The 26020-nt window shown below is 46.6% G+C and overlaps 2 protein-coding genes across 3 annotated transcripts in view; one reads left to right on the forward strand and one right to left on the reverse strand.

Annotated features, from left to right (window-relative positions):
• LOC122924088 (ER membrane protein complex subunit 1-like) overlaps positions 1-15264 on the reverse strand; it is a 38667-nt gene extending 23403 nt beyond the window's left edge. The window contains exons 1-13 of one of the 2 annotated variants that reach the window (XM_044275011.1): positions 15115-15264; positions 12784-12908; positions 12510-12575; positions 11954-12044; positions 11642-11770; positions 6572-6698; positions 6344-6493; positions 5934-6104; positions 5357-5428; positions 3379-3423; positions 3175-3297; positions 2978-3074; positions 1789-1905 (exon numbers count right to left, since the gene is read on the reverse strand). In XM_044275011.1, the coding sequence (XP_044130946.1) occupies positions 1789-1905; positions 2978-3074; positions 3175-3297; positions 3379-3423; positions 5357-5428; positions 5934-6104; positions 6344-6493; positions 6572-6698; positions 11642-11770; positions 11954-12044; positions 12510-12575; positions 12784-12908; positions 15115-15209 (1408 nt within the window). In that variant the 5' untranslated portion in view covers positions 15210-15264. Of the gene's footprint in view, positions 1-1788; positions 1906-2977; positions 3075-3174; positions 3298-3378; positions 3427-5356; positions 5429-5933; positions 6105-6343; positions 6494-6571; positions 6699-11641; positions 11771-11953; positions 12045-12509; positions 12576-12783; positions 12909-15114 lie in introns of both variants that reach the window. The other variant, XM_044275010.1, reaches the window with a different exon arrangement.
• Positions 15265-15387: 123 nt separating this feature from the next.
• LOC122924087 (mRNA turnover protein 4 homolog) lies at positions 15388-25577 on the forward strand. The gene is made up of 8 exons (XM_044275008.1): positions 15388-15637; positions 15739-15797; positions 19012-19115; positions 21328-21409; positions 21496-21563; positions 22409-22560; positions 24462-24538; positions 24619-25577. Exons 1-8 carry the CDS (start codon positions 15610-15612, stop codon positions 24736-24738), a joined length of 690 nt encoding a protein of 229 aa, XP_044130943.1. The 5' UTR covers positions 15388-15609; the 3' UTR covers positions 24739-25577.
• The last annotated feature ends 443 nt before the right edge of the window (positions 25578-26020 follow it).

The raw sequence follows: 26020 nt of genomic DNA on the forward strand, positions 1-26020 counted from the left end.
CTGCGCCGCCTACTTTATGAATGAAGCAGGCGGCGCAGGCAAGTGACGTCAGTGAGTGACGCGCCGGCCGTCCGGCCTGCCTGGGTTGTACGGTAATATTAGGAGTGGGGGGGGGGCATGTTTAATCACTTTTAATTGAATGAGACATTTTATATTTGTATAGTGCGGCACTGGAGCGGCGGGGGAGGGGGAATCTGTGGATGACAGTTTTATGGGGAACATCTGTGGATGGCACTGTTAAGGGGTGGAGGGCTGTGGATGGCACTGTTAGGCTCCTTTCACACCTGCGTTCAGGTGTCCGCTCGTGAGCTCCGTTTGAAGGAGCTCACGAGCGGCCCTGAACGCAGCCGTCTGGCCCTAATGCATTCTCAGTGGAGGCAGATCCACTGAGAATGCATCCGTCTACCAGCGCTCAGCCTCCGCTCCACTCAGTGAGCAGACACCTGAACGCTGCAAGCAGCGTTCGGGTGTCCGCCTGGCCGTGCGGAGGCGAGCGGATCCGTTCCGACTTATAATGGAAGTCAATGGGGACGGATCCGCTTGAAGATGACACCATATGGCTCAATCTTCAAGCGGATCCGTCCCCCATTGACTTTCAATGTAAAGTCTGAACGGATCCGCTCAGGCTACTTTCACACTTAGAAAAATTTTCTAAGTTCTAATGCAGACGGATCCGTTCTGAACGGAGCCACCGTCTGCATTAATATGAGCGGATCCGTTCAGAACAGATCCGATCGAACGCAGGTGTGAAAGTAGCCTTATGGGGTGGGGGGGGTCTGTGGATGGCACATATATAACAGTGCGTCATCCACAGATCCCCCCCATAACAGTGTGTCATCCACAGATCCCCCATAACAGTGTCCTTCACAGATCCCCAGTAATAGTGCAATCCACAGACCACCATTAGTTCCAAACCCACCAAAAGCACACCTTTTGTTGAAAAAAATTTTTTTTTCTTATTTTCCTCCCTGTCTTATAAGGCGAAAAATACGGTAAGCTGCAGATTTTCTGCCGGCAAATCAACAACATAGCATGATATGTTGCTGAGCAGACACCCCCTTGATGAACTGGTATAAATGATGACAACCCCTTAAAATCTGCAAAACTCACTGGTGCACACAAAAAGTGGGGTAGTCGCCCAAAGCAACCAATGAGATTACATCCAATTTCCCAAAGAGCCTCTGAAAAATTAAAACTAGAATATGACTGGTTGCCAGCGGCAACAACTCCGCTTTTCATGTGCATCGGTTTTTATATAGTTTATCACTGCATAAACTCTCACTTTGAGTGTAGATAAGAGGACTCTTTGTAACAGGAGAAAACGTGCAGATAATTGTTCATCAGGCTAATAACGCTGTAGTAAAAATCCAATAATCCAGCACCCAGGAAATCCTGCTAAACCAGCATGGAACAAAAGTAGTTCCAGTAGTCCGAATGGATCTAGTAATGGACAGTGGTGTGGATGCCACTCTGAACAAAGAGGACAGGGGTGTACAGTGAATTTCTAAAACTTTTTTTCATTTTAATAATCTGACATGTATGCTGGATTACTGGAATTTTATAGTATAGTAAAAATATACAATAAAAATTAATTTCACCAATACATCTGACGTATCTGCTCGACATTACCTTGTATAGCTGGATCCAGGAAAGCATTAAAGAAAAAATAAAAAGAAAAGGAAAGGCCTTAACATGAAAACTACAAGCAAGATCAGAGAGCATTAGATACCCACAGAGGAACTTCCAAGCACCCCACAACTCCGCCGATACACCCGCTCACCCCTGTACCTGCTTTTTTCCCAAATTCTCCTTCTAGCTCAGCCTGGGCCCCTGTGAGTGGCAAATCAACCATTTCCATGGTGACAACGTCAGCAAGAGACTCCTCTCGTAGCCATAAGGTCTTCCCTGCCAACAACATAAAAAAATACAATTCAATAATTGAACACTAACAATCCACTGTATACAATAAACTCCATTCCCAACACTCTTCAGGGTATGTCCACATAGGACGCAAGTTGTGGAGAAAAAATCTGTGGCAACAGCAGAATGCGTCACATGCAGATTTTGCCACAGATTTCACCCTGTGCATTGCAAAGGGTAAAATCCACAGCGTAAGGCCTCGTTCACATTTCCGTTTTTTAACGGACGTGTGCTGTTCACATCTTCCACGGACAACATGTGTACCCATTGATCTAAATCTCTGTTCACACGTCAGTAAAAAAAAAAAAAATCATGGGGGCATGCACTACTTTGGTCCGTGATGCGGACCAAACACGGCCACTGAAGTCTATAGGTCTGTGAAAATCACGGACACAAAACGGATGGCATCGAAAGAAAATGCTCTTGAAATGAATATTCAGCTGAGCGACATCCGTGAATTACAGATAGACAAGATGGTCGGCACTCCTATGGTCGTGGGTGGTGTTCAGTGGTACAAATGTAGCAACAAAGTTGAAGTTAAACCACGGCACTCAGAAGTGAAAAGAAACATTCTTTTATTCCAGTCAATATAAATTCAACACGGAGCCATTGGCCAACGTTTCGGTCTATCCTAGACCTTGATCACGGCCGTGCACTATGCACCTCAGGCAGCCGCTTGTACTGCCGTGATCACGGTCTAGGATAGACCGAAACGTTGGCCAATGGCTCCGTGTTGAATTTATATTGACTGGAATAAAAGAATGTTTCTTTTCACTTGTGAGTGTCGTGTTTAACGTCAACCGTGAATTACAGATGACACACGGAGGGTAAATACGGACACACAGACCCATCAAAGATGATACACGGACGCTTTTTTTTCATGGACGTGACACTGACACGGAAATGTGGACAATGCCTAAACTGGCATGCAGTGGGTTCAAAATCCGAAGCTCAATTGTGTGGATAAAATGCAAAGATTTGATTTTATAGATATTTTATATGTTAAAGAACATAATTTAATTGATTTTCTGCCATATTTCAAGCCCCAGAGGGTCACCTGGTTGGTGCAGGAACAAGAGCTGGTTGTCCTCAGTCTGTACCAGAGTTCGATAACCCACCGAGTCGTCCTTCTTCAAGAACAGCTGCAGGTACAACTAGAAAACCACAAAGAAAGATGGGATAAGAGAAAAAGAAAAAAAGTCGGCTGTAACAGTGCTAGGATGTGGTGGTGGTGGGGTTAATGGCGGCACTCACAGCATCAGGTGTCACACAGCTCTGCTCCAGGGTGAAGGTCATGGTGGTGTCCAGGAGCCTCCGACCACTGTCCGCCATGTACAGGCTGAGGGTGAAGGTCTGTCCGGGACATGACCAGGCATCCTGCAGAAATCAGATACAACATTACAGGGTGGAATGAACCCCTGAGGTACAACCTGCTGCGTATCGTAAGGAGCCAGTTACCTGAGAGCAGCTCAGCCCGGCCGGAATCTCCACTTCTGGGGTTTTCTGCTTTGTAAGAATAAGAGAAAAAAAAAATACGGATATAAAAATTTAGGTGGATAACTGGATTAAATTCCTGCCAATTTTCAAGATCTCCGCTCGCAGTCAATGAACCTAAACATATACATCCAGAGGCTGAAAACCCCTATACACCTCATAGGTTATTTTTGCATTTTAGTGTCAGTGATAACACAGTATGAAACTATCGGCACAGGGGAGAAATTTGAGCTGCTGAGGTTTTTAGCCCCATGAAGGACGGACAATATGGATAGAAAAATAACAACCACCTAAGCTGAGCGTTACTGGTTTTTACCCTTGAATTTTCCAATTGGATTACAGAAAGCAGACCCCTGACCACATCCTTAAAATTGGGCAATGCACTGATAAAGCGCTCAGACTGATCATCAGGACCATACTTGCTACTGGGGGGCAACAACGGTCCATTTACACGTCCGTAAGTGTTTTGCGGATCCGCAAAACACGGACACCTGCAATGTGCGATCCGCAATTTGCGGACCACACATCACAGACCCTAATAGAAAATGGCTTTTCTGGTCCGCAATTGCGGACAAGAATAGGACATGTTCTATTTTTTTCAGGAACGGAATTGCGGAACCCAAAAAACGGATGCGGATCCCGAAAATGCAGATTCGCATCCGTTCCAGCCCCATTGAAAGTGAATGGGTCCGCAAATTGTGTAACGAATGTAATGTAATGATTACAACCTGACCTTTCATGCTCCTGGAGGATACTGAGTACACAAAAGATCTTTGGCAGACCTGCAGAAAAAACAATGTCTGCCTCCTAAGGACACCAAGCTAAAAACCGATCAGCTCAGTGTCTGCAGGAGGGGTATAGCTGAGAAGAGGAGCCAACACTTTTTTGCTTAGTGTCGCCTCCCATGGTCTTCTGTGTCCCCCAATGATATGAGCGAGAAGAGGAGGTGATCATTACAGGTGTGCACTGAAGGATGTAAGGAAGCTGCATGGACGAGGAACAGGGAGGATGAATAAGTTCTCCCTAAAGTAGCAGTGTCGTCTAAAGAGGTATAGCCTGTGTGGTCTACAGGGGCTGCTGCTAAGGTTACTGGTCATGTACCAGACATTGGGGAAACCTGCTATTAGTATTAGTTAGACCCTGGGGAGTACACAGATCTCATAAGGCCCCATAGCAAAACTTCCTATGGGCCCACCTGCACCTGTATGCGTTGGTCAAACACTCTCAGGCAACGCGTAATGCAGAGTGTGACTCCCTAAATTTATGATAAATTTACAATTTTGAAAAAAAAAATTAAAAGGAAAAAAAAATATATGTTATAATAAAAAAGTCACTTTCTGCCTCAAAGGTGCTTCATAAATATGTGTCTCCCTCTGAACATCATATTTCTCTGTATCTTTACGCCAGACAACAGGTGTAAATACACAGATAAATCTCCTGCTTCCCATCACACAGCATACTATAAAACTGGCTGCCAGCAGCCACCACTAGGGGGAGCTCAGTGCATAGAAATATATATTGTTAGGACCATTACAGTCAGTGAAAGCTGTAGAATCTCTATGCACCCCTCCCCCCAGCGGCTGCTGCCAGAACTGCAGTGAAAATGTCAGGTAGAGGAGAAGCCAATCAGCGTGGGGCAGATCCTCTCCAACCAGCCTGCACAGCAGTTGTATAGTGTGCCTCTATGGTAGATACGCCAGATAATTAAGTAAAAACTAAAAAACAAATTAGTAAGCACCACCCTAGACCCCCAAACTTAGTGACATTAAAACATCCACTTTTTTTTATCTGGGAAGGTTTGATTGCTATACATTTTTTTCTTATTTTCTATACCTGTTGTCTATATCAGAGTGCGTCCTATAGGACCAATGATGAAATTTGAGTGTGTCCTATGGTATTAAAACATTTGTCAGTGTAATATATCACTGCACGTGGCACTCACCGCGTCGGTCTTGCACTGCAGAACTGCAGCCACGGACTTGTCACCCGTAGAAGCAAAAGTAACCAGATATGCCTAGAAATAGAAATGTTACGCGCTCGTTACCTGCCACCTCCACATTTCTACCAGATGAGCCTTTAAAGGGGTTGTGCAGGCAGTATAGAGTGATGACCTATCCTCAGGATAGGACATCGATATCTGATCGGCAGTGGTCAGAACACTGGGCGCCCCCGCCGATCAGCTGTTTGAAGAGGAGGCGGCGCTCCATGCGAGTGCTACTTACTCTTCATTACACTGCGCGTCGACTCCCTTGCAGCGGCAGCATAGTGTAATTACAAGTATTCGTTCCATTCAAGTGAATGGACCCGGTACTTGTGATTACACTGCTCCGCAGAGGGCAGTGTAATCAGGAGGAAGCAGCACTTGCATGGAGCGCCGCCTCCTCTTAAATCAGCTTATACACTGCTGGCAAACAGTGGTACTGCAAGTAACAGGAATAACAGGTACAAGGAAAAGAACAGAATGTGCTAAAACGTGAATGGATGAAAAGCGATTACCTGGGGTTAGGGAGGACGCTCACCTGAGAGAAGTCTCGCAGCGGGGTTAGGATGCCATCTCGAAGCTGCATTAATAAGAAGCGTCGTGGAGAGATCTGGAGGAAGAACTGTGGCAGGGTTGGTCCTGTTGTGGTACGTGGGGCTGTCACAACGCCGAGCTCCGTGATATCATCAATCGCTTCCACGCCAAGAGACTAAAATAAGAGGTACAGAGCGGTAACTACCAGCATGTAACTAAAAAATACACCATTATATAGGTGATCCCAAATTACCACTATATGGATAGATGCTGCAAGCAATCATACTTAGCCATGCGTGTACAGTTACGTGATCTCCGTTATTGGCCATGGCAGGAAAAAAAAAAAAAAAAAAAAGTGACACAATCTCAATCCCAACTGTGCCGTAAAGTGGTGGTGAACGGCATGTAACTGACCTGCAGGTGATGCTGGGTCATCTCCTCTCCGGACAGCAGAGACAAGGTATGGATGGAGGCGGTGACCGTGTCTGCACACACCAGGACACTCTCAGTCACTATCCCGCAACTCCCATGCAGCGTGTGAAGCCAGCGAGTGGGCACCTGAACCTATAACGAGACAGTCAGCGATCAGGACACAATACGACCTCCGGCATGGCTGGCGACTGCTGACGGTCTCCAGCTAACCTGCTGCCTGATGGATCCATCTTCAACGCTAAACGTCAGGACCCGGATGTGATCGTCAGGGACAATTCCAACCACATGTACCACCCCCTTGTAGGAGGAATGCAGCAGCTGGTACTGTACGGTGCCACTGCGCAGAAAAAAAAAATAAAAAAAAATACATTACAACCGTCTCGATGTCTCCGAAAAAGAAGTCCTAGAAGTCTCTAAAATTAACCAGTTCAGCTAACCGCCTTCCAAACCAGACACTTTCATTTTCCTCTAGTACGCAGCCGTAACTGTTTGTACATTCAGTTATTTTAATTATGTTGCAGTTTTTTTTTGGGGGGGGGGGTTTCTCTGTGATATATGGGACTTCACTTCCATGTCCTTTTACTTTGGTAATTTTTTATGTTTTCATTCCTTATACCCTGGAATATTTAACCCCTTGGATGCCGGATGTTTTTTTAGTTTTTTTTTTTCATTTATTTTTTCTTCCACCTTCCTGGAGCCATAACCTTTTCATTTTTCCGTTTACATAGCCGTATGAGGGCTTGTTTGTTGCAGGAAACTTTGTACTTTCTAATGCCACCATTTAATATGGCATACAATGTAAAAACACTATTCCACCACAGTTTTACTGGTTTTCTACTTACGGTGTTCCCTATGCGGCAAAACTGACCTGTGCCCTTTATTCTCTGGGTCAGTAGGATTACGATACCACATACGTGTAGATTTTTTTGTGTTTTTATACTTCAAAATAATAAAAACTATTCTGGCCCCCATAACTTTTTTATTTTTTTTAGTTATGTCTACTGAGCTGTGTGGGGCTCATTTTTTGCAGGGCGGTCTGTAGTTTTTATTGATACCATTTTGGGGTGTGCGTTATGATCACATTTGAGTCAATGTTTTCGGGTAAGTGAAGGAATGAAAAAAATTAGCCATTTTTATTTTTTCTTTCCATTACGCCATTCGTAGTATGGGAGAAATATTTTTATATTTATTTTATATGTAGTACAGGCATTTTTGGATGCGGGGATGCCATGAGGTTTATAATTTTTTTTATTCTTTATGTAATTTTTTAATTCCGGGGAAGGTGGGTGATTTACATTTCTCGCTCGTATCATTAGGGGACACAGAAGATCATGGGTATAGCTGCTGCCACTGGGAGGCGACACTAGGCAAAAAAAAGGGTCAGCTCCTTCTCTCAGCTATACCCCTCCTGCAGACCCTGAGCTAATCCGTTTTAGCTTAGTGTCGGTAGGAGGCAGACATTTTTCCTGCAGGTCTGCCAAAGTTTTTTTTTGTTTTCAGGTTCGGACTGTAGGTGGGCTCTCACCACCTGTTTTTCCCACACTATGTGGGAGACCAGCGGGTCCTCAAGCCTGCTGCTCGTTTCCCACCTCTGGAAGACAAGGAGGAACAGGGGATCTCAAATCCTGTTACCCGCCAATTACAGTGTCACCTTGGCTACTACTTCTGGAAATCCCCCCCTGTTACCAGTGTAGCTGCCCTCCCCAAGCAGGAGCACACTGAGAAAAATGACACTGCTGGAATCAGGGTGGGCAGAAACCGTCTCGGTAAGTATATTACCTACCTCCTCTGCTGGCCACCCCCTGTGCCTGACCCCCCCTTCTCCTGTGTTCTCTAAGAGAACACAGGAATATATGTTGTTTCTCCTAGACCTTGGCCTCTGTATCTGATGACCCCCTCCGGTCCCCAGCCCCATCCACGCCCCTGCGAGCCAGTCCCGGCGGTCACATGTCTCCTTGGGCAGCCAAGGCTTTTCTACTCGGGGCATCGGTACGCCCGCTTCCAGCCTCCTTGTTTCCCAGTTTACTCCGCTCCCTCCATCGCCGCCCCAACCGGAAGTTTTTTTGGTCGGCCCCGCCTGTACTTGAGGCCCCGACTCTGCGGCCTACTAGGCTGCATCTCCCAGCGTGTTTTGGGGGCGGGATCTGTATTTGCAGAGTGCGAAAATTCGCACCCATGCTTTCGGCCCACCAGCTGCCCTATAAGCTCCGCCCCTGCCTTTTGCTTAACCTCTTCCTTGCCTCAGTACTACTGTGCTGAGGAAAGTGCTTACTGGGCTCTCTGCTGAGGCTTACAGTGCTGGTCATTAGTACAGACGGATGTGGGTTCAGTTCCCCTAGCTCTGTTTTGTTAGAATTGAGCTTTTTAAAGGTGTAGAAACTCCTAGTCTGAATGTGCCTTTATTTCCATCCACAGGCAGCATTCTGGTGCACATGTGAGGCCCGGGCTATATCAGCCAGTCTTGGGTGAGGCTCAGACCTCTCTGCCTCCTCCCATTGTTTGCATGGTCACATGCTGGAGGTTTCTGGAGATTGCTTTGAGTCGGACCTTGCGCACCTGTAATTCGCCCACTGGCTCCTGGTATTGCTTATACGGCCCAGGTAGGTTTAGCGTTAAGTTCCCGAGCTACTTGAGAAACCTTGGCGCGGTGCTCGGGCTCAGACATGTCCTCCAAGCAGGATATGTTGGCTAATTCTCAATTTTACACCAGTACGAGGGTTAGTAAGACCGCATAGTGCACCTGTTTTTGTTATGTTATTTAGAATTGAGCTGTATATAAAAAAAAGGAGACACTACATATTATGGTTTTCTCCACATCCCCTTCCTCCATGTGGAGTATCGGCCCTGGCATTCCAGCGGTATCTACACAGCATTCCTCCTCGCTAGTTGTGATCATGTCTACATTTCCTTCTTCCACAGGGGGCATTTTGCTTATGTTCTGTCATGACACGCTGAGGGGTTTGCTCACTTCTGCTGGGCGTTAGTACGTTTTCTGTACCTGGTATTAACCTACCGATTTCTATAGCGCTGGCTTAGCGCCTTGTTCCCTTTACATGTAACGCCTCTACAATCTACTACGGTGACAGTATCAGCGTTCCCTCCGTGTGGAGTTTGGGTATGCACTTATTCAGTTTGCATATGTGTTGTTTACATGGCTTCCCTCACTGGGTCGAGCGGTCGTACTGCCCTTGTTGTCACCCCTAAGTGCTGGTTTTATACTAAGCCGCATCGGCTGCTTCTACTTCTCCCCCTCCACAGGGCGGGTAGTTGCGCTCCCTCACATACTGTTGCTGCCTGATCGGCCACTGTTCATAGCCATTGGGTTTTCGTTTGCCCGCTTTCTGCTGTGGGGTGCCTGCGTGGGTGGTGCTGGTTCTGTTACCAGTTTTTTTCTGGGGCTTTGTGGCGCTCGGGGTCCACAGTCCCTTCCTGGCGCAGTATTTTTCCTATCTCTGGCTCCTGTCTGCAGCTTCCTATTAGGTCTGCCACTTCAGGCAGCCTTCCATGGGAGTATCAGACGGCTTCTCTCCACTCTTGTTCTGGAATTTAAGGTCCTCCTCTACATGCCTCTGCTTACCACATTGGCGTTTTCCTGGGGGAACATTCTTACGAAGAAACCCCCTTGGCCGTAGGTCTGAAGGGGATGTTTTTGATCCCGGAGGACACTCTTTCCCTGTCCGGTTACTCCCCAATTTTTATTTTTTTTGGCAGTTTTGGGTCGGTTGCACTGCCATGTTCCCTTTGGGTTTCTTCATTGCCTATAGAATTTTTTCTTGTGGGCTATTCTCATGCCTAACTTCCAGGTTCTTTAGCCCTGACTTCTTCGTCATGGTCCCGCTGGAGTGTTCTTCTCTTCTGGCAGTCCGGTATGGTGTGTGGGGCCTTTGCCTTCGGGCATGCCTACTTCTTCCCCCATGGGGGGCAAGTTTTGTCACATCTGCAGTTCTTTGGCCCTTGATATCCAGACGCCATTTTCAGTTAGTCTCCTTCCAGTGTTTTTTTCTCCTTGGGGTTTTGATCCATGGGCATCACTCCTTAGCAGTCCTGTGGATCCAAGCTACGCATTTCTCTCCTATATCTTCCGCAATCGTTCCGTTATTTGTTAATTCTTCTTTTCATTTAGATTTTTATTTTCTCTCTTATCTTATATTTTTTGTTTACACTTTGTGCCTCCCATAGGGTCATACAAGACCTTTGGGGGATGTTTAACCTAACTTTTTTTATTGCTTATTATTCCTATAACTGGTCTCTTCGGTTACTGAGAATAAAGCCCCCAAAGAGGGCGTACAAGGCTGTTGAGTCTCATTGCAGAGCTGATCTGTGTCTGCCAAGACCAAGCAGATCGTTCAATTACCTGGCCCCCAGGTAACCCATGATCGCTAGTGCTGAGGCAGGTATTGCCACTGCCTGACCTGCATACACAGCGCTCGTATATAGTCAACAGGCGGTCTGCAACTTGTGAAAAAGAGAGAATCCTATTAAATTGCCATAAACCAGGGTGGATAAAAAAAAAAAAAAATATTCGGATTTTTTTTTTTTTTTTTTATTTTATATAAAATGCTTTTTGAGGAACATATATTACCATCCAAAGGTTATTCCATCATTAAATAAAGATTAGTTTTTTTTAATTATGTAGAATAAGGCTGTATATGTTTATTTTTTTTTGTAAATAAATTCCATTAATCCATTTACAATGTCATGCTCTTCCAGAGGTTTTTGTAAGATTATTGGGCAGTTTCTCTGCCTACAAGATATTATCACAGATGCTTGGTTTACTTTTGCAGTTCTCAAAACTGAATTTGACTCAGCAGAGATCACATGCCTCTTCTTCACAGCAAAAATGTTATAACATGAACAGAGTTGAGAAAAAGACCTTAATCCTAACTTCTACAAACCTTTGAATACAGAATCAACCTAATCAAACTAAATATAAAAATCTTCATCTACTTGCATATTATAAGTTATACCAGCAAGAATTAGTCTTTATGTAGAAAACTATGATTTAAATCAAGCCTTACTGACTAGTGATTTAAATCAGTTTTATTTAAATCAAATCCACCCTGCCATAAACCAAAGTGGATCCAGACACCTAAACCTACAGACTGCAATAAATAAAGCACTGAAAAAGTTTCCTAGCAGAGAACATAAAGCTTCAGAATTAGGGAGAACACAGCCAAGGCAGAAATTTCAGCGACTGTCCTATTTATTATACATATACATGCACATATTACAGGACAAACTACAGTGATAGATCATTAAATGGAAACCCATGGCTCGTACCTGTCTGGCAGAGGTTCGGACCACTTCTGGTGCCCATTGGACAGATAGTGAAGCGACAGCGCCGAGCTCTTCAGTACCGCAATGTACCTTGCTGTGTCCTGGTTTCCAGCAAAACCGGCTGCCTGAAAGCTGCAGAGATACAGTATGGTCAGCACAAACAGAAAACCACAAGGTGCAGCAGCGGAGGAGCTGAGGTCTGCCAACCAATTCACTGAGTGAGCACAAATCTACCATTATGATTAATGGATACGTATATATTTAATAAGAACTAAATAACTACAGTGATTTCTGCTCTTGATCATAATTCCTTACCTGCCGGGCTCTAAAAGGGCTTCCCAATTCAGTCCCCCAATATTAACCTCCCAGGAACGTAACACGCGACCACCAGAAATAGTGATCGCATCTGAAAAAGAAAAGCGTGAAAATCAACAAACATACAAATAAATTAACCTGAAAAGTACATCATAAGGCAACGCTAGAACGGTGTACAACAGGCTTTGCTCCTGGTGGGAGGGGGGGTTGGGGTTACATTATGATGTTTTAAAATGTCTTTATGGAATCTAAAAATTTTCTATAAAAATATAATCTTGAAGAATCATTATCTTTGATTAAATTAGGGGATTTGCAATTCTGGATTATAGGTTGGAGCTCAGTGGTGGGGGGCGCTGTTGCATTTATGTCTATTAGAAAAATTTAATGACAAGTGGTGAAAGGTGGTACTGCGACACAGCTTGGCAGATGTTATTATCAAGGAAACCCAAAGCACAATAAATCAGGTAAGTAAAGTTGCAGTTAACATTGCAGTTTTCAGATGCAATTCCAAAATAGTATTAGTTAGATGAAACCGTCACAATCAGCAAGTACTTACCTTGCCCATAAATAAGCAGAGCATCTATGGAGCCCTCTGTGGTGTCCTTATCGATGTGACGCCACACTGTAAAAGAGAGCGGCAATCAGTCATACAAGATAACGGCCCGACTATAACCCACAGCAGGAAGAAAGAATACCCGTGCACCATGTGTATCCTGCATACTGTAACCTCCACGGACATCACGCACCGGCCGACTGCAGCAGAGGTGCCACGCACCGGCCGGCGGCAGCCACCTCTTACTCCTCTCATTAGTTAGTGAACATGCACTCACAGATGTCGCCCGTGCGCGAGTTCAAGGCTAAGACTACATTCTTCTCTGTGGCAGCGATCAGTTTCTTCGCTCCGTGTCCAGACTCCAGAGCAGCAAACTTCAGCCGTCCCACATACTGCTGCCTCCTGCAAGCACAGAGGTGAAGGTTAACTTATCAGCCATCAGCACAATCTGCCTGCACCGCCCCAGTCACTATGAGATCATCAAAGGATTAAAGGCTGAGCTAAAGATGGGGAGGTCCTGCCTAAACCCCAAGGAGAGCCGTCCACCTGGGGAATGAAAGGGTACCCGGACTATACAGTCGTGGCCAAAAGTTTTGAGAATGACACAAATATTAGTTTTCACAAAGTTTGCTGCTAAACTGCTTTTAGATCTTTGTTCCAGTTGTTTCTGTGATGTAGTGAAATATAATTACACGCACTTCATACATTTCAAAGGCTTTTATCGACAATTACATGACATTTATGCAAAGAGTCAGTATTTGCAGTGTTGGCCCTTCTTTTTCAGGACCTCTGCAATCCGACTGGGCATGCTCTCAATCAACTTCTGGGCCAATTCCTGACTGATGGCAACCCATTCTTTCATAATCACTTCTTGGAGTTTGTCAGAATTAGTGGGTTTTTGTTTGTCCATCCGCCTCTAGAGGTTTGACCACAAGTTCTCAATGGGATTAAGATCTGGGGAGTTTCCAGGCCATGGACCCAAAATGTCAACGTTTTGGTCCCCGAGCCACTTAGTTATCACTTTTGCCTTATGGCACGGTGCTCCATCGTGCTGGAAAATGCATTGTTCTTCACCAAACTGTTGTTGGATTGTTGGAAGGAGTTGCTGTTGGAGGGTGTTTTGGTGCCATTCTTTATTCGTGGCTGTGTTTTTGGGCAACATTGTGAGTGAGCCCACTCCCTTGGATGAGAAGCAACCCCACACATGAATGGTCTCAGGATGCTTTACTGTTGGCATGACACAGGACTGATGGTAGCGCTCACCTTTTCTTCTCCGGACAAGCCTTTTTCCTGATGCCCCAAACAATCGGAAAGAGGCTTCATAGAGAATATGACACTGCCCCAGTCCTCAGCAGTCCATTCACCATATTTTCTGCAGAAGATCAATCTGTCCCTGATGTTTTTTTTGGAGAGAAGTGGCTTCTTTGCTGCCCTTCTTGACACCAGGCCATCTTCCAAAAGTCTTCGCCTCACTGTGCATGCAGATGCGCTCACACCTGCCTGCTGCCATTCCTGAGCAAGCTCTGCACTGGTGGAACTCCGATCCCGCAGCTGAATCCTCTATAGGAGACGATCCTGGCGCTTGCTGGACTTTCTTGGACGCCCTGAAGCCTTCTTAACAAGAATTGAACCTCTTTCCTTGAAGTTCTTGATGATCCTATAAATTGTTGATTAAGGTGCCATCTTAGTAGCTACAATATCCTTGCCTGTGAAGCCATTTTTATGCAACGCAATGATGGCTGCACACGTTTCTTTGCAGGTCACCATGGTTAACAATGGAAGAACAATGATTTCAAGAATCACCTTCCTTTGAACAGGTCAAGTCTGCCATTTTAACCCAATCAGCCTGACATAATGATCTCCAGCCTTGTGCTCGTCAACATTCTCACCTGAGGTAACAAGACGATTACTGAAATGATCTCAGCAGGTCCTTTAATGACAGCAATGAAATGCAGTGGAAAGGTTTTTTTGGGATTAAGTTAATTTTCATGGCAAAGAAGGACTATTCAATTCATCTGATCACTCTTCATAACATTCTGGAGTATGTGCAAATTGCTATTAGAAAAACTTAAGCAGCAACTTTTCCAATTTCCAATATTTATGTAATTCTCAAAACTTTTGGCCACGACTGTACATATGTATGACCACTGGGGCCAGGAGGGTGCTCCAACACCACCACAACAGGGTAGTCTCCTTTAGAGAGCTACAGACCTCCGGCGGGTGCTAATCGTTGGCACAGCACCTATGGGACGATCTCTTTGCCTATAGGGGTGCCGTGCCGTAGGCGGAGGGTGCCCCTACGGCACGGCACCCCTGGGGGGGCACCCTCCGCTTACGGCACGGCACCCCTGGGGGGGGGGGGCACCCTCCGCCTACAGCACGGCACCCCTGGGGGGGCACCCTGCCACCAGCTGTCAGTCTGCCCACTGTTTCCATGTAACATGACATGGCATGACACATGTATAACAGCTGACATGTATGTTACATGCATTACATATGTCAGTGGGGGATGGGGGAGAACTCTAATGAATAAGACCTGACTCTGGGAAGACGCCGGGTGACAGCTACATCCCAGCCCAGCCGCCCTCCTCCTCTACCCCGCTCTCACCAGTCAAACTTCCCCACTTGGTCTTCGTACACGGCGGCGCTGAGGGACACAGACAGCAGCAGAAGCGCAGCGAACCTCACCACCGCCGCCGCCATGACAGCGCAAGGCCGGACAGTCCTCCGCCTCACCACTAAGATCCAGGCAGTGGCTAGAGCGTCCCCCTCTGCACCATAGAGACGAGTAGGAAACTCCTAGACAGCAGAGAGAAGCCGTGGATAGAGCGTACGTTGCACCATAGAGACACCGCGCTGCCTGAACGCCTGTCTACCACAGAGAATGCTCTGAAGACCATAGCCCTTTGAATACCATCATGTGGGCCATATTACGAATTGTAGAGGCTGTACTTCCCAATAGGGTAACAAAAGAAGACGGTGACAGGTTGGTGACCCCTGCAGGCAATGAGATGGACAGCCCCGCTCTCCCATAATGCTGTTCGCAGCCTCGGGTCCTCACACACGTTCTGCCTGAGCTACACGTGATTGAGAGAGAGCAGAGATGCCTAAATCTAAACGCGACAAGAAAGGTAAGAGGGGCCCCTGAGGGCCCCAGACAATGGCTGTGTGATTGGCAGGTTACAGTGAGTGTGAGCTGACTGTAGATGTGACGTGATCTCCTTCTCCACAGTATCTCTGACCAAGACAGCCAAGAAGGGCCTCCAGGTGAAGCAGAACCTTATCGAGGAGGTAAGAACCTGGGGCCACATCTTCCCCTCTGGGGGCCTTATTAAAGGGCATCTGTCAGCAGTTTTGTACCTATGACACCGGCTGACCTGGTACATGTGCGCTTGGCAGCTGAAGGCATCTGTGTTGGTCCCATATTCCTATGTGTCCGCATTGCTGAGAAAAATTATGCTTTATTATATGCAAATGAGCCTGTAGGAGCAACGGGGGTGTTACCATTACACCGAGAGTCTCTGCAACTGCTGAGCCCTCTGCAATTTGACAGGGCCAGACAGGGAAAATGTGATCACCCCTGACCCTGTCTAGTAGAGAGCGTGCAGCAGTTGCAGAGAGAGCAGAGCCTCTAGGTGTAATGGCCACGCCCCCATTGCTCCTAGAGGTTATTTGCATATATTAAAGAGAGTCTTTCACCTAAAATGACCATTATACACCACAAACATCATGATATCCATTACATTCCCCATATTATAATCTTACCTTTCATATTGCTGTCCGTCGCCTATTCTCTCTTAAAAACGCTTTTAATCCATATGCTAATTAGGTTCTGAAGGTGCCCAGGCTCCACGGCGCTGTTCAAATCAAACCCCTCCCCTTTCACCCCTCTGGCCCGCCCTCGGTTCTTGAGATACCATCCTCCAGTCAATGACAGATCCGGCGCCTGCGCACTCCATTACCCACTAGGGCAGAGGCAGCAGAGCGTTTAATGCGCATGCGCCGGCCCGTACATCCCGATATTTTGGCAGTTTACTTCCGCCGGCTAGATCGGGCCGGCGCATGCGGATTAAACGCTCTGCTGCCTCTGCCCTAGTGGGTAATGGAGTGCGCAGGCGCAGGCGCCGGATCTGTCATTGACTGGAGGATGGTATCTCAAGAACCGAGGGCGGGCCAGAGGGGTGAAAGGGGAGGGGTTTGATTTGAACAGCGCCGTGGAGCCTGGGCACCGGCCGCATAAACGCCGCCCCTGGGCACCTTCAGAACCTAATTAGCATATGGATTAAAAGCGTTTTTAAGAGAGAATAGGCGACGGACAGCAATATGAAAGGTAAGATTATAATATGGGGAATGTAATGGATATCATGATGTTTGTGGTGTATAATGGTCATTTTAGGTGAAAGACTCCCTTTAAAACCTAATTTTTCTCAGCAATGCAGGCATATATGAACATGGGACCAACACAGATGCCTTCAGCTGCCAAGTGCACATGTAACAGGTCAGCCAGTGTCATGGGTACAAAACTGCTGACAGATGCCCGTTTTGTCCCCACTTTCAATGATGCTGGTGTGCACGGTTATACAAACCTTATGATGACCCTGAGAGTCAGTGCCTCATGGAAAGTTCTGCCATTCTCTAATAGACTTTGGGGATGATCTATCAAAACTGGTATAAGGGAAAACCTGCTATTCTTAACAACCCCCCTATACACATGCACACTCAGCCGAGTGTGCATGTGTTCTCAATGGGGAAAGGGGATAAAGGCAATGGCAGACATCTCTGGCAGCAGCTTATCTCCCCTGAGAACAAAAGGATCGAGCATCGAAAGTCAGCTGCCCAATCCTTTTCTGACCCTCCACGTCATCTTTTAGGGGGACACTCCCATACACGCTAGATGGGCAGCCAGTTTTATCTAAATTGCTGGATTCGGTGTAAACATGAATCTTAATGGCGTTGTCCAGTGATTGGCTGCAGCAGTATATGGAACATCACTGCTGCAGCTGGGCAAAGAGTGTCAGCGCAAGAAAGAAAGGTGTTAATATTTCTCACAGCTGGGGGTTTGTCACAGTTGCGTCCAATGAAGACCATTTTCTGATGGGTAATTACATGACCTGCACAAATATCTCCCCTGCGCTGATACTTTCCTAAAATATCACCGCTGGTAAATGTGTTAGTCTCAATCGGGTCTGTGGTTTGCAATTGTAACGAACTCTCAGCTGTGAAAAGTATTAATTAAGTACAGCCTTTCATGTTAAAGGTGTTATCCAGTTGTCTAAATTTAAAAAAGAGTCTTCCCATGGTGTGAAATAAAAAAAATCTGACTCATCTCCACCGATTCCATGATGCCCCCGTTTCGACACTTTAGGGTACAGCTACACGGAGATTTTGGGCTCGACGTGTCACATTTTCTCATCTCAGACAATGGGGCATATCGCTAGGATATGCCCCCATTGTCTTATAGGTGCGGGTCCCACCGCTGGGACCCACATCTATATTGAAAACGGAGCCCCGAAAGTGAAGGAAGGCGCACTGCGCATGCGCAGCCGTCTTTTATTTATTTCTATGGGGCCGCCGAAAATTGCTGTCTGCCCCATAGAAATGAATGGGAGCATGGGCCGTGCATGCGCAGCACACTCTCATTCACTGCTAAGGGAGAGGCAGGCATTAGCGTTTGGTGGTGGACAGACCCCGGTAAATCTGGGGTCCTCGAGCCACAGCGCTCCCCGCTCTGTTCTCAATATAGGTGTGGGTCCCAGCGGTGGGACCCGCACCTATCAGACAATGGGGGCACATCCTAGCGATATGCCCCTATTGTCTAAGATGGGAATACCCCTTTAAGTATCTCAGTGTAGAGGGCGGCCATAGGAATGAATGTAGTCACAGTGCGAACTGCACGTTTGCTGCGACCTCAACACCCAAATTGCAAAGAAACCAGCACAAAATTTTTTGTAATTCTGGGGTTGTGGTCGCAGAAGATGTGAGTTGCGTTGCGACCCCATTAATTCATTCATTTTGGCTGCCATAAATTCCTTGTGTAGCCGTAGCCTCAACGTTCCCCTGCGCTGGTCTCTCCTATTATCACCTATTCTGTGTATTAGTGATAAACCCTTTTCACAATAATGTACCTTTCCCTGACAGCAAGCAGTGATGCTGAAGTGGTGATCTACTAAGTATGCGTGGAAGTTACACAGCGTTTTATTATGGAATGTTAAAGAGGTTCTCCAGGACTGGAAAGAGATGGCTTCTTTCCTCCACAAACAGCACCACATCTGTCCACAGGTTGTGTGTGGTATTACAGCTTAGCCCCATTAACTTCAATGGAGCTGAGTTACAATGCCAGGCACAACCCATGGACATGTGCGGGGCTGCATTTTAAATGAAGCAGCCGTGTTTTTATAATCCCGGCGAACTCCTTTAAAGTTTTATTTCTATAAGATTGGACTGCCCCTTTGAGGATCGTTCTGTATAATCACATTTTTTTTATTTTTTCATTTTTCTTCTACAGCTGCGGAAATGTGTGGACACCTACAAGTACGTGTTTGTCCTGTCCGTGGAGAACATGAGGAACAACAAGCTGAAGGATGTGCGGAACGCCTGGAAACACAGCAGGTATTGCTTATAGTGCACTGCCCAGTGGGTTAAAGGGGCATGGTGACAGGTTCTCCCCACTGCAGCAGTCACGTCGACAACACGTGACCACTGCAGCCAATCGCGGGCCATTTTTATGCATCATTGAGACCAGTGATTTGGCTGCAGTGTTCACGTGTTGTCACTGTGACGTCTGCACTACATCCCAGGAAAATTGGAGCAGCGGCGCTGGATCTACTAGGTAAGTATTGGTCAATTCTGCATTGTAGGCTTCCTGCTGAAACCAGAGACGCACCCCTTTAATTTATTTAAAGGGACCCTGACTAATTCTGTATCCTGTGATTTTGTCATCCTTCGACGGCCCCTTTGTTAAAGAAGCACTCCACTCATTTTAAGACAATGGCTACATAGAGTGGATTCTCTGCAGCAAAATTTCCACTATGGATTTTGCCGCATTTCCGTGGCAGCATCTGCAAATTATCTGCTGCCAGCTCCACATAAGTTGCGTGCAGCTTCGTCACATTTTGTTGCTGAATTGCTAAGGCTTGCAATGTACAGGATGAACTCTGCAGTATTTATTGACTTGCCGCAGATTTGAAATCCGCACGGCATGTCAGATTTTCTATGAATGTAAAAAAAATATCTCATCTGCTCTGCAGATACTGTAATTCCTATTACTGCAATTTTCACTCCTTTCCGTGTAAAGGTCCCTATACACAGGATAATACATTGTCGGGAAGCAACCGTTCCTTTCCCGCATTCTGCTGCTCGCTGGTGGAGGAGACTGTTGCGTTTACATGCAGGGATCTCCTCCACAGTATGGAGAGCAGTGATCGCTAATACGATCGCTCGTCCTCATACTGACTTAGTTGTTTCCCAGCAAGCAGGTGCTGTTTACACATCACGATCTGCTGCGGGCAAACAAAAATTTTTGTGTCCACACAAATGATTTATATCTTTTTACTCATTCATAGGGTAATCAGCGGTACATTTTAGGGCTCTTTCACACGAGCGGATCCCGTGCGTGGAATCCACTGCGTGAAAGAGTGCCGAGCCCCACTCCGGACAGCAGAGACACGGAGCAGTAACATGACTGATAATGCTCCGTGCCGCTCTGTGATCTTTTTACTACAAAATGCTCCGTGTCTCTGCTGTCCGGAACGGGGCTTGGCTCTCTTTCACGCAGCAGATTATCCCTTACACTGCCAGATAATCCCTAACGAGCAATTATCTGTGGGATTCTTAAGGGGTGAAATCTGCCGCAAGTACATCACAAAATCCACCTATAATTCATGTAGATTCTTGCTGTAGATTTGCAGCAGAAATATCTGCCCCATGTGCACGTACCCGAATATATTTCCACTGCGGATCCACTGACAGATTTTGTCACCAGTCTGCAGTAGAATCCATATATGTCGCATGTAGGTTTTGCAGCCTATGAAAGGATTGAAATCTGCAGTGAAAATTTACAAAATCTGCACTGCACATCAGTTTACATTTCCGTGATGTGGATTTTCAGTTAGTACATCTGTATATAATACACATTTTTGCACCGTATCTGTCCCGTATAAACATAACCTAAAAGGGGTCTCCCAGAATAATAGCTCGTGGACCTGTCAGCAGAATAGGCAATAAGTGTCTGATTGCTGCGACCACCTGCTATGGTATTGGAGGCAGACGACACAGGACTCTTGATCATATGATCGGTGGGGTTACCAGTACTCGGACTCCTCCAGCGATCAGACACTTACCCCCTATCCTGTTAATAGTTTTGATTCTGGGAAAACCCTTTTAACCCTCTATATCCCACGGCAGAAGCCGCTGCGCTATGCTGCAGGTGCTATGCTGCAGACTCGCTCTAGTTTGAGCTGCATTGAATGGAGCTAAACCGCGAGCAGGTGGCTTTAGGAGGGGTCCGCAAGGACCTGTACATTGTTGGTATGGTCTTGAAATCCGGATGGCAAAAACCGTCGGCTGCATTGAAAATTCGAATGGTAGGAGTTATCAGCACAGATTCAGTCCGATTTTGGGCACCGAATCAATGCTGAAATCTGCGCCTAAAATTCTTTGTGTGAACATACCCCAAGAGTATCAGTTGACTGTCCCACTTAAAGGGCACCTGTCTAATAAAATGACGGGAGCTGTTGGGCATCAGGTAGGTGTAGATGTTCCCGGCCCTGCAGAGCAATGATGTCTCCGATACTGATATCTTCGCTCTATTTTTACCTTCCAGATTATTCTTTGGAAAGAACAAAGTGATGAGTGTGGCTCTGGGGAAGGATCCGTGCGACGAGTACAAGGATAACCTGCACAAAGTAAGATTCTTTGCACCGTCGCTCCTTACAGTGTGCACTAACCGGGAAAGTATCAAAAAACATAACGGTTTTCTCTTTTCCTGCAGTTGAGCAAGAGTCTTAAAGGAGAAGTCGGGATCTTGTTCACCAATCGCGAAGAGAAAGAAGTTAAAGAGTAAGACAGTGTCTGATGTCTCTTCTCTGCTTTCTTTCCTTTATTTCTTGCAGTGGGGATTCTGTGCCGAGCCTGTTATCTCCCCTCTTGCCGTGGACACTCTTGAGGGGATTTAAAGGGGTTGTCTCACCTCAGTCATTGGTGGCATATCACTAGGATATGCCATGAATGTCAAATAGGTGTGGGTCCCGTTTCTGCACAGCTGCCCTCTATTCATTTCTATGGGAGTTCCGAAAATAGCTGAGTGCGCTCGCATGGCTATTTTCGGAACTCCCATAGAAGTGAGATGAGAGCACGCCACACGTGTGAGTTCCTCTCTAGCACTTTGGAGGCACCGTTCTAGACATGGGTGCGGGTCTCACCTCTGGGAAGCTACTATCACACATTCCCAACATCGCAGACTTGCAAAGGGGAATTGGAGACCCCCAATGATGTGATCCGCTGGGGTTATGACCTATCCTTTGGGTTGGCCATTCAGAAAAGTTGGATCACAACTGCTGCAGAAAATTACATTTCCAGAAGAAAAGTGTCTGAGTGATGGAGTTTAGTGGGAAATACGTGGGCAGTCATGTGGATGTTCAGACGTAGATGCAGCAGGCATTGCATCTGTGGGAGACCCTGACATAGAATGAGGACTGTGCATACGCTTGCATACAAGTGCTTGACTAAACACTGCTCTTCAAAATAGGCAACATTGACTTCATTTTCCCGTGATACTAAGAACAGCAGCTCTGGAGCACAAACTGCTGCTCTAATAAGTGAAGTGCAGGGACATTCTGCAGCACATGGAGGGTGTATTATATGAAGGGAGCTGCTGAGAATAACCTCCAGATTCTTTTTTACAGATGGTTTGATCAGTTTAAGGAAACGGACTTTGCTCGGGCCGGAAACAAGGCGACCTACGGTGTAGTTCTTGATGAGGGGCCCCTGGAACAGTTTACACACTCGATGGAGCCACAGTTACGACAGCTGGGCCTGCCCACTGCACTGAAGAAAGGTCTGTCCTGGTCTTTCAATACTTAGATATTAAGGGGTTGTCCACGTTGGCTGCCTTTAGGGGCGTATGGAGGTGATTGGGGTCCCCCTATTACCCCAAATAAAAGCCACTGAAATCAGACACTGTCCGCCGGCGATGGCTGCAGCAGGATGTGTGTGGATCACAGAAACAATTGGTCCTCGAAGCAAGCATTAGAAATATTATCTGGCCTCATCCAGGCTTAAAGGGGTATTCCCATCACAATGATCACTGTTAAATCTGTTAATGATGTGACAGTGATCATTTTTCTAAATACATTTTATTACCCAATTCCCACCCTTTTTGAGAAAATAAGTCCCCTCTTACTTGATTGTTGTCTTTCGTCTCCCCTGGTTACGGCCACCTCTCCTGTCGAATCCCGCCGCTTGCGCCGAAGACTGAAGATTCTCTCCCGGCCGGGCCACGCAATGTCCTGAACGCGCACACCGCTGCGCATGCGCCATGATGACTTCTTCCTGGCCGGTATAGTACAGAGCCGCGAACCCGCACGCCGGCTCTCTACTATACAGGCCAGGAATAAGTCACCATGGCGCATGCGCGGCGGCGTGCGCGTTCAGGACATTGCCCGGCTGGGAGAGAATCTTCAGTCTTCTGCGCAAGTCCAAAATCGTTAAATAGTACAAACTCTTACTTTTCAAAATGCCCTCCGTCATAGTGACTGCTAATAATATGGTGTTTTTGCCCACATGACCCTTAAGGCTGTTGTTCTCCCACTGCAGTCTTGTTACAAAAAACGGATTGGCGGGCACCACCAGGAGCTGCAGTACTGGAACTAATTTATTTATTTATTTATTTTTTTGATGGATAAGGGTTTTTATTTTCTGAATACACCGCTTCCTACCATTTTTGTTTTTTAATGAGGCTTCATCAGCACGACCGTAACCGTTTTGCAGACCCATCAGTTTTTTTCCCTTGATCCGCTTTTTGCAGCCAAGAGTAGGACACCTTTTGTCTTTTGTAGAACGGACAACTGGATGCAGAAAGTACACGGGTGATCCATGTGCTGTGAGCGTCCATATGTCCGTTCCACAAAAAAATATAACATGTCTTATACTTTAAGCCACAAAATTCCACTGACTCATTAAATTCAATAGGTCCACAATCGAATGAGATGCAACACGGACGTCATCCATGTTTTGCATGCCGCATAACAGATACGGTCATGTGCATGAGGCCTTATAGGCTGGAAAACGCAGGAGTACAATATTGATGAGGATAGGTCATCAATATCCCTCCCAGCAAAGCCACCGATCAGCTGTTTGAAGAAGCCAGTAACGCCATGTTCGGTCACGTGATCTATTTGCGGTTCAGTCCCACTGGAGTGAACAGGTCTGGGCTACAATACCAAGCACAGCCGCTATCTAATGTACTGTGCTGTGAGGAGGCCGCCGCACTCTTCAGCTCATCGTCAGGGGGTTTCGATCAGCTATTCATGACCTATCCTGGGGACTGGATACCCCTTTAATTTTAAGATCTCTGATTGCTATTGGTAAATTGAAACATTCTTGTTTAGCTCTTGACAACCAGGTTCTGCTTGCACAGCTGATGGGTTTGCCACAATGTAAGAGCACAGTGGAGGACTGTAAAGATTTGTTCCAGTGATGCATTGTAACAAGGGAAAGCCAGTAGACTTGAGCAAGAACCTTCCTAGCAATCGGTGTTACTGAAATTATGACTAGATGAGCCCAGATAAAAATCCGTCCAAGGTTAATCCAGCAGGACTAGGTCTGGGTGGAATTTCAGACTCTGAATGAAAAGTAAAAATATTACCATTGACTGATCTGTATGGATGTACAGTTTGCAGTGTCTGATGACCTGGGTTGCAGTTTTTTCATGTTTGTCTCCGTTGCTCTCCCTCTTAGGAGTGGTGACCCTTCTGTCAGAATATGAGGTGTGTAAGGAGGGCGACACGCTGACCCCAGAGCAGGCACGGATCCTGGTAAGTTTACATCGGTCGCTGCGGTCAGGGCATGCACATTCGTCCTTTGTCTGACGCTGCGTCTCCTTCTGTTTTCGCAGAAACTGTTTGGATATCAGATGGCAGAGTTTAAGGTGTCCATAATGTCCATGTGGGTGTCAGAAACCGGAGAATTCCAGCAGTTTTTAGAGGGAGAGGAAATGGATGAAGGCTCAGAATAACGGTGACTCCTTGCAGACGGCACTGGATTTCTGGAGTGTTACAGTTTCGGCAGGGATGATTTTACCTCCAGCTCCTCAGCCGGTTGAGTACTATGACTCTGAATGTTCCAGGGGAACCGAGGCCTTACTGTGTTTTAACAGACTACATGAACATCTGACGAATATGCAAAGGCTCTATTCAGAGTTGGGGGGCTGTACACAGTGTGTGCACCCCAAACCCTCCACCTACGCCGCTGTTTCGGAGAATCAATCTGTGATCAGTGGACACTTGACGTGGTACTTGCTGCATATGTTATACAGTTCTCTTCTAGGTGCTCATAGGCTGAGAGTGGGGCAACGGCTGCTTGTCTTCTCTCATCTAGCCCAGAGCATCTGGCTGGATGACAATTGGACATCTATTAGCACCGCAGCATACGGCCATTTTTTACTCTCGTGTATGTTTTTCCTTCCTCTGATGGAACCTGCACCCATTTTGGCAGATAATATACAAAGAGGTGTCTCCCAAGACAGAGAACCGTCTCGCTAGCACCAGCTATTGGAAGCGGTTCCCTAGGAGTCAAGATCCGACTTTCCGAAAAGCCTTGGAATTTGACAAGGGAAAATAGCCAAGCCAGATATCCATCCGTAGACAGCCATTTCGGGGTGCTCGCCCCTCGTCAGTACAGAGTAGGATTCTGGCTGGCTCGGTGCTATGCTTTAAGTAGACCAGTCTTGAAAGAGATGGTTGTCTTTCTTGGGAGATACCTCTTTGCATAAGGCAGGAAACAGTGATGGCCAGTTCGCCCGCAAACACATGCGAGCTGCCATCTTAACTGACAAGTCCGGCGATGCACAGGTAAGTCCTTACCTTTGCCTGTGCCGCAAGCCGGTCTGAAATGAAATGCGGTCACCGGGAGCAGGCAGTTCCGAGAACAGCCGCCGGGGGCCTTCATCGGGCTGTTCTCGGAACTGCCTGCACCCGGAGACTTTCATTTCAGACCGGCTCGCGCACAGGTAAGGACTTACCTGTGCATCGCCGGACTTGTCAGTTAAGATGGCAGCTTCCCTGTGTTCGCTGGCGAACTACCCATCACTGGCAGGAAATACGAATAAACTAAATGCAACCATGCAATGCGTCCTAATAGACGTTGCCTTAAATCAAGCTCCTTCTCTATCCCCGCTAATAAAGTGACAGTGCAGTGCTTCCCCCCCCCCCCCCCCCCCATGATTGTGCTCGGACTCCATTCTAATACATGGTCTGGTAATAAAACCGAATTGTTTGGGATGAACGCGTTGTGTGTTT

Source organism: Bufo gargarizans, unplaced genomic scaffold (genome assembly GCF_014858855.1).
Source record: "Bufo gargarizans isolate SCDJY-AF-19 unplaced genomic scaffold, ASM1485885v1 original_scaffold_2222_pilon, whole genome shotgun sequence".
Lineage (NCBI taxonomy): Eukaryota > Metazoa > Chordata > Amphibia > Anura > Bufonidae > Bufo > Bufo gargarizans.

What these genes read in the sequence shown, in the direction of transcription:
- LOC122924087 (XM_044275008.1), top strand. Translation starts at nt 15,610, where the DNA reads ATGCCTAAATCTAAACGCGACAAGAAAG. An exon ending in ATCTAAACGCGACAAGAAAG is followed by an intron (nt 15,638 to 15,738) that starts GTAAGAGGGGCC and finishes CCTTCTCCACAG; the next exon opens with TATCTCTGACCAAGACAGCC. An exon ending in AGCAGAACCTTATCGAGGAG is followed by an intron (nt 15,798 to 19,011) that starts GTAAGAACCTGG and finishes TTTCTTCTACAG; the next exon opens with CTGCGGAAATGTGTGGACAC.